At 37.5% G+C, this 7,819-nt stretch overlaps 1 protein-coding gene across 1 annotated transcript in view; it reads left to right on the top strand.

Moving 5' to 3' along the window:
* Positions 1-5,809: 5,809 nt before the first annotated feature.
* Positions 5,810-7,819, top strand: part of man1a1 (mannosidase, alpha, class 1A, member 1) — a 128,043-nt gene continuing 126,033 nt past the window's right edge. The window contains exon 1 of the mRNA XM_024290774.2: positions 5,810-6,846. Coding sequence (XP_024146542.1) covers positions 6,340-6,846 — 507 coding nt within the window. The 5' untranslated portion in view covers positions 5,810-6,339. The remainder of the gene's footprint in view (positions 6,847-7,819) is intronic.

Here is a 7,819-nt window from a genome sequence, read left to right as displayed (position 1 = left end):
ATCGCAGGATGAAAAAGCAATCATACACGCGTATGCCGACATTTAGAGGAGGTGTCATTCTAGAATTACAACTTTAACATGGGTGCATGCCTCTGTCGGGCTCAGATTAGACTGTCCATCTCTAGAGCTCCCATCCCACCAAGGAAGGGTAAGAGTGAGGAAATAACAGACATGACTAAGCTGTCAGTCCCAGTAGTTCTTCTCCCAGTCAATGGAGTGATTTGGATCAGTGTGCCGGCTCTTTGGTGGGCAAAATGTTTAACAGCCTACAAATAGGACTGCATTGAAATCACACATGGAAGAAAAAGAAAACAGTGAAAACAGGAGCATGCGCTTCTCAGTAATGGAACCGTGCAAGCCAGAGATAATTTCTCGAGCAGGCTTCCTTAGGTTGCTTTTGTGTTAGTTACAGACATAAAAAACTGTACAAATTTGTAAACAACAAAATCTAAGCTGAAACAAGTCAATCAGGCGTTCCCAGCAGACCCTCACAGTGTGTTTAGGTCTGAGTTACCCATGGTGACTGATTGCTGGCTGGGAGTAGGTACAAAATATTGTCCTAATATTTATTGTCTATATTAGATCACTAAATATGTGCACAAGTGAATATGTCTTTCAATCAGCGTAAAGTTTTCAGCTCAAACCGTCTCTTCTTCCCACCCCGTCAGTTATGTAATCACATCAAATGAACGAGTTTAGCTTTAGGTGTGTTACAAGTGTCTTTGATTTTGTGCTAATTAGTGCCAAAAGTAAACTTTTATGTGGTCACCACGGGAAAACTAGTTGACTTTTACAGAATGTAGGATTATATCACGTATGCTGTCTTCAATCTGAGCAGATCAGCAGCTGTACCTTCCAAGAAAACACTTTTCAAACCTTAAAGGTCTTCTGACTTGCAGGCGGATCACATTCAAATGTTCCACTTTCTTCATTTTAACTCTGCACTTTTGTCCTTCAGTCATTCAGCGACATGCTGGCCTTTTATATTTTCTGACTTCCTGAATGTGGTGACCTCTTCTGGGGCCTGACCACATTTTCTGTCTCTGTCTGAATTTTTTTTTCTAAATTTAGAATCTGAATGATCAGACTTCTTACTACTTGTCCTTTGGGAGATTTTGTGTAGAATGTGGATTCATGAGTATGTTTGTTTTGCAATGATTTTTGTCATTTAGACATTATTTAACCACAAAAAAAATCCCATTGAGATCCACTGATCTCTTTTTCAAGGGATAATTATTCAAGTAAGTGTTATCTATTTATGTGGATGATGTCATCTTTTTAATCCATTTATTAAAAATGTTTTCATTAGAAGCTAGAAGTTTTTGTTAGATTTTGTTACGCCTATGAGTAAGCTTTTCTGACATTTTAAAAGCTGATGGGTAGTTTTGTCACATGGAACATGTTTACAATCTTTTTCCACGTATCTGTGAATCAATGATAGATCTGCTGACAAACAGTCCTTTAAAGGTAGATCAACAGGTCACAGGACAGAGGAGTGTCTGATGAAATTGTCAATAGGGAATCCAATGAGGAATGTTTCATATATTTTTTCATAATCCTGTTGTTTTACATGTATTATTATTATTAACCGACTACATTTTTTCTCTGTTTAACTCAATTTATCAGGAGAAAAAACATCTGCTCCATTGCTATTGCTTTGTTGAGTTACTTGAAATTATTTTATTAAAAACATGATAAGATACTTTAAAAGCTTAAAAACCCACTCCAATGAAAATGGCACTTTTAGTGTTTTTTTTACATGTTCTCTCATGACCTTCCTTGTCAAAGTGTTCCCAGTAGTTTATAGCCTAAATTTATAGAATTTGTAGTGTGTTTTTGGATATAGTTTCTGCAGAGCAGCAGGTGTTAATTGGAAAATCATCTCTGAGTTGTGGTGTGACCATTGACACGGAGTAAGCCTTATCTCATTTCCCATGATCCCTTTGTTTTCTCCTGCTAGCCTACAGCCCCTCACAACTTCAAGTTAACATTAGTGGTGCATCAAAAATGGTGAGCAGTATTGTAGCTGTCAGGAGTCAGCGCTCTGTCTCCCCCTCTGGTCACTGGAGGGCGCCATCTCCAGAGTAATGACTGCACTACATCTCCCAGCAACCCCAGCGAACAGTTCCTGGATGGTGCTCAGCTGTCTCCAATCTGACAATCACCCACCGGCTTCTTGAGCAGCGCATAGAACCACACAGTGTGAAGTATTGTTTGTGCCAACCTGGCGGCACGACTGAGTGTTTCTATCTGTACCTGGCCTTGCTTCATCTCTGATTGCCTGCTGCCTGCCCTGACCTTCACCTGAACTCTGACAACTCTAGTTCTCTTCTTTGATGACCCCATGCTTGTTATTTATCTCTGCCTGTCAGACCCCGATTTAGCTTTGTGGGCTTTTAGCTGTCCTTCATTCCTGTCTGAACTAATAAACCTGCTGTACTTGGACCTAGATGTCTCTGACGGTAGATATCCAGCCAGTTTTGAGCCAGATGCCTGGTCGGATGAGGAAAACGGAGACCTTAATGAACAGTCATTTGTAATGTCTGTCTGTGTCCTAAATTCCACTCATGTTGCAATGCTGGAGACGTTCAGGGATCTATTTGTCTGTAAGTGGATGTATCAGAATGGAGCAGAGCAGGGAGCTGGTGGCTTGCTGATGCAGGTTCTACATCACCCCTTATGTGTGCACTCCTGATTCGGCATAATAATTAAAAAAAAACAAAAAAAACTCAGAAATGCAGTTTTACTCTTTATTTTCTTTGTATATGTCATCCATTGTGAGGAAAAAGCTGTGAAAACAACTCCAAAACTGCCTTTTCATTGGAATGGTTCTTTGAAAGAATAACTTATCAAAAACAATATATTATTACAGTAACTTTTAGCAAAAAAGAACTTAGACCCATTTCAATTATTTTAATTTCCATTGTTTCCCACAGAAATTTGAAAACTGATATAACTGAAAAAAATGTTGACAATAGAAGAGAAAAGAAGTATGGAACATGACATTAAAAAACTTCTGTGAATCTAAACAGAAATATGTAGGTCAAGTCTTTTGACAACGTGCACAAGGAACTGATGAAACATTATTATGGGGATCGTTCTGTTTATCAAAAAATAAAGCTATGACTATAATGCTTTATCACAGAACAAAAGTGTGATAAAGTAAAGAGAGCAACACTTTTTTTTAAAGAAAAGAAAAATGTAGTTAAAAAATTTAGATTTGCTGCAATGCTTAACACTTTCAGACGTATTGATTTCCCACAAACTAAACCAATAAAAACAAGACTCACTCCTGACATGTTCATTGACCGTTTTATTAGGCTAATTTATCACATTTACTATTGTTTATTGTTCTCATGTACCCATGCAGCTGGTTTATCATTTTGCACTTTTTCAGATTATGTGTTTCATCGTGTAGCATTTGCTTATTTTTCCAGTACCCCATGATAGTATTTCTCACGAACCTGGGACACCTTTTCTCTCTGGACGGTTTGGACCAGAGGGTCACTGTATGTAGAACGGTTCCTTAAACTTTTAGATGAATCAACTTAGGCATTCAAACAAGAGTTATTAGTTATTTCCATGTAAACTGAGGTGCAAATCATTGCAGACAAAACAATGTTTTTAAATAAAATTTAATAAAGTAAAAAAAAAAAGTTGCATGATGGGAATCTGAAGAAGCAGAAGTCCTGAAAAGTATAATTATGTTTATTGGTAAATATGGCTTAAAGAGGTGTGCTGTGTAAGACAAACCAAACACTTTTATTTATTTTTTTTTTACATTTTTTTAATTAGGTATGAATTTTAATAATTATGGGAATCATTATTACATTTTCATTATGCATAGAAACGGCTGGAAAGTATTTGCAACAGATTGAAACAAATTCCTTGTTAAGACCATTTCATTTAAGGACAAAGTTATTCTATTATCCTTTCTTTAATTCAATTCTTTTTTTCATGTGTCATCGCTGACTCCAGCATGTCTGAACAACCTGATTAATTTCTATCTGACTTCCTGTATCTGCGTTCGTCGCTGAGCATCATCTTGAGTAATTCCTCTCTGGTAAACAAGATTACATCGAATCCATCACATTCTCAACATTTTTTAAAGACTTAAAGCAGAGGGGTTCAAACTTATTGCAAACAGGGCCAGATTTGATGAGGTGAAAATGTGTGAGGGCCAACCATTCGGCCTGCATTCTTTGAACCCCTAATAACATTAAATGCAAAACACACTATTTTACAAAAGTTTTGGTTCACCTGCCTTGACTCACACCTTCCTTCCCATGTCCAGGGATTATACTATCAATGTGTATCTATTAATGTCTTAATGTCTTTTTTTTTACCATGTTGACAAATATTGCACACAGAGAAACATTAAATTCACAATACGTGCCAATAACAATATTTTCACATCTTCCAGGAAAATTAACAAAAATGTAAACAAATTCATAGTAACTGCAAAATAAATCAAGTAAAACAATAATAAGTAGAAAATTTGAATTACCTGCAATAATGCTAGGGGGAATGCTTTTTGCTGGAAGTAGTTGCTGAAGATGCTGAAGCTTCTTACTGAAAATGGTGACGTAATTGACTTTAATTGCTGAAGGATTTGCTGAAAATGCAAAAGCTATTTCCAAAATGTTACATTTCCTAAAAGACTGGAAATTTTGTTACAGAACTATGAAAGAGCATGGAAGTTGACCAAAATTTCTGAGCATTTGTAGTAAAATTGCTTAAAAATTTCAGATACATGCCAGTTTTGTAAAAAAATATTTAGTGTGCTGCTTAAATATGGGTTAAATGTCAAATTAGCACAAAAAACTTAAGTAGATGCCAAATTAGCCCCCCAAAAAGCTAGCTTGTTGCTTAAATCCTAATTAAACTCCAAAACAGACCAAATTCTTCAATAAACTAAAATAGCAAAAATCCTTAGCCTGTTGCTAAAATAGAAACTAAACTCTAAATTAGCCTATAAAATCTCAATAGATAACAAATTAGTCAAAAACGTTAGCATGTTGCTAAAATATTAGCTAAATTCCAAAATAGTCTAACATTATTTAGCAAACTAAATTAGTTAGCATGTTGCTAAAATAGAAACTAAACTCTAAATTAGCCTATAAAAACCTCAGTAGATAACAAATTAGCCAAAAACTTAAGCATCTAGCTAAAATATTAGTTAAACTTCATATTAGAATAGAAAACTTCAGTAGATGCCAAATTAGCCAAAAAGAAGCTAGGACATTGCTTAATTAATAGCTAAACTGGCACATTTCCCTGGCCAGTCTACATTTGTACCACTGCTTACTTGTTTAGTGGCTGAGTGTGGGAGGACGCACTTATGCACAATAAAGCAGTGTTCTGGCAGTGTTCTGGCAGTGGAATGGACTCCGGCGTCTGTATCACTGATACTCTACGAACATGCATAAAGTTAACGCGTCTAAGTGTGTGTGGCAGATTTTCCAATTTTTTTTTTACCTGTGATATGGCTGTCAAATGCTGTTGGACCTTAAACTAAATTAGTCAAAAATGTTCACCTCTTGCTAAAATAGAAGCTTAACTCAAAATTAGCATAGCAAACCCCTGTAGATAATTTCTGCAAAAACATTAGCATGTTGCTAAAATATTAGCCAAACTCAAATTATTTTGAAAATTACTACAAAAGATTAAAATTTAGCCCATGAATATTATTAAAGGCTTGTTGCTAATCTGCTAAATTTTTGGAAATTTGATTGTTTTCCTATGGGGCATATTTTGCTCAATATTTCAACAACTAACATTTATGAATACCAAAAAAAAAAGGCAAAAATGTCCTGAACGAGCTTAATGTTTTGAAATAAAGATTGCTGAAATGCTTACAAAGCATTCACACAAGTAATAATAAAGGTAAAGTATTCTGCTAAAGTTTCAAATGTGACCATGCTTCAACTGTTCTAACAGCTTTTTTGTTAGTGCAGGATTCAATACCATTTATAAACAATCATTTAATGTCTGTTTTAGCAATTTTTACCCAGTCATTGGAAGGCCACGCCTCCTACAACCTGCGCCAATCAGAAGCGCGGAATTGTTGCCCACCGGGACTGTAAGCCACGCCTCCTCCTCGCTGCTTCCTGTCTGAGTGAGCCGACAACAGCGCTCTGTCTGCGGGGAATCTTCGGCATGGACACTGGCTGCTCACCTCAACTTTTCCGCTCTCTAACGGCTTCATTCAGGCGACATTTACCCCCCGGGAATGGATTTTTGAGCGGAATAAAGCAGAACTGAGCGCCGCTCGACTTGAAGGAACACCTCAAAGCAAAAGGCTCGTGTTGTAGAAATCCTTCGCGGAGGAAAGGAAAAATGCCAGTCGCAACTCTTCTGCCTTTCACCTCTACCCCTAATAGGAAGTCTGTCAGCGCCACTTCTTTCAGGTTGACGGAGAAATTTATTTTACTGCTGGTGTTCAGCGCCTTTATCACCCTGTGTTTCGGGGCTATTTTCTTCCTGCCGGACTCCTCCAAGCTGCTGAGCGGAGTTTTCTTTCATTCCTCCGCGGTGGAGACGAACACGCGCACCGGTCCGGACGGCAGCGAGCCGGGCTCGGCCGGGAACGACGGGCGGGTGTTGGATAAAATCCGAAAAGACCACGACAAGGCTCTGCTGGAGGCCAAGGACGTCCTGCAGAAGCGGCCAGAGGTCCTCATAAAAGAAATTCTCTCTGACAAGGACAAAGTTCCCAACGCTTTGGACCCAAATGGGAAGAAGGGCAACGATTTACCTTCCGTTGAGTATCACCGCCCCCCCGGGGCGATAGGAAGCGAACCCCGGGACCCAGAGACCAGGGAGAGACGGGCCAAAGTCAAGGAGGTGAGCGACAATGAACTTCCTACAGAAGCTCCTGTTGAATGAAATGGCTTAAATCATTTATTATTAGTATTATTATTTCATTTATGTTTAATTTAAATTAAAGCACCCCCTCCCCCCGGGCTGAACAACCCGTCAGACTAGTTCCTTCAACACAAAGCAGACTAACGTGAAGTCACATCTTGACCCATATTGTAAACACACCGGATAATCCCTGAAGCGAAAGAGGCGTCGTGACAGGCAGTTTACTGTGAGCACTGGAGGCCGGGAAGCAACCGGAGGAAGGGTGATATGCTATCAATTACTATTAATATTATTACTACAGGGTTTACTGGAAACTTTAGAATGAAATATTTTAAATGACCTCAGGCAGTTCTACACGGTCCATTCATTCTACATCACTCTATAGAACACTGAAGGTGACTTTACAAAGAAAAAAATAAGCTACATTTTTTTAAGAAAACGCAGTTGTCACATTTTATTTGTTTATATATTTCTGAGTCAGGATTTGGTAATTATAGGGCTGCTAAGATTAGTCACGACTATGTCAACTATTACAATAGTCGATGACAAATTTAATGGTCGATTTGTCTTTTTTTTTTTAAATCCCAGAACTACTTTTTTGAAAATAGTTAACTCCCTCTAGAACACCACCACTTTTGCTGGGTAATTTTTACCAGATATAAAATATCCTATAAAAAGTATTCCTCATAAAAAAATAGACCAAGATAAATTAGAGTCAAATTTATGTCACACCGGGCTTTATGGAACAAAGTGGGAAAAAAAGGATAGAAGATTCCAAGAACATGCTTAAAAATGACTGAAAAGTAGGAATTTGAGGAGAAAAAAATTCCTAAAAAAAAAAAATAAATAATGATACTATACACTTGACCTTTGATCCACTCATTCTTGGAACTCTACCCAGGGACTCTAAAAAAAATGCAACAAATTTAAAATAATGTAAATACATTTTCTC

Source organism: Oryzias melastigma, linkage group LG24, assembly GCF_002922805.2.
Source record: "Oryzias melastigma strain HK-1 linkage group LG24, ASM292280v2, whole genome shotgun sequence".
In the NCBI taxonomy this organism is placed as follows: Eukaryota; Metazoa; Chordata; class Actinopteri; order Beloniformes; family Adrianichthyidae; genus Oryzias; species Oryzias melastigma.
The sequence above is the reverse complement of the archived record's forward strand: the minus strand, read 5'-3'. Positions and strand labels throughout refer to the sequence as shown.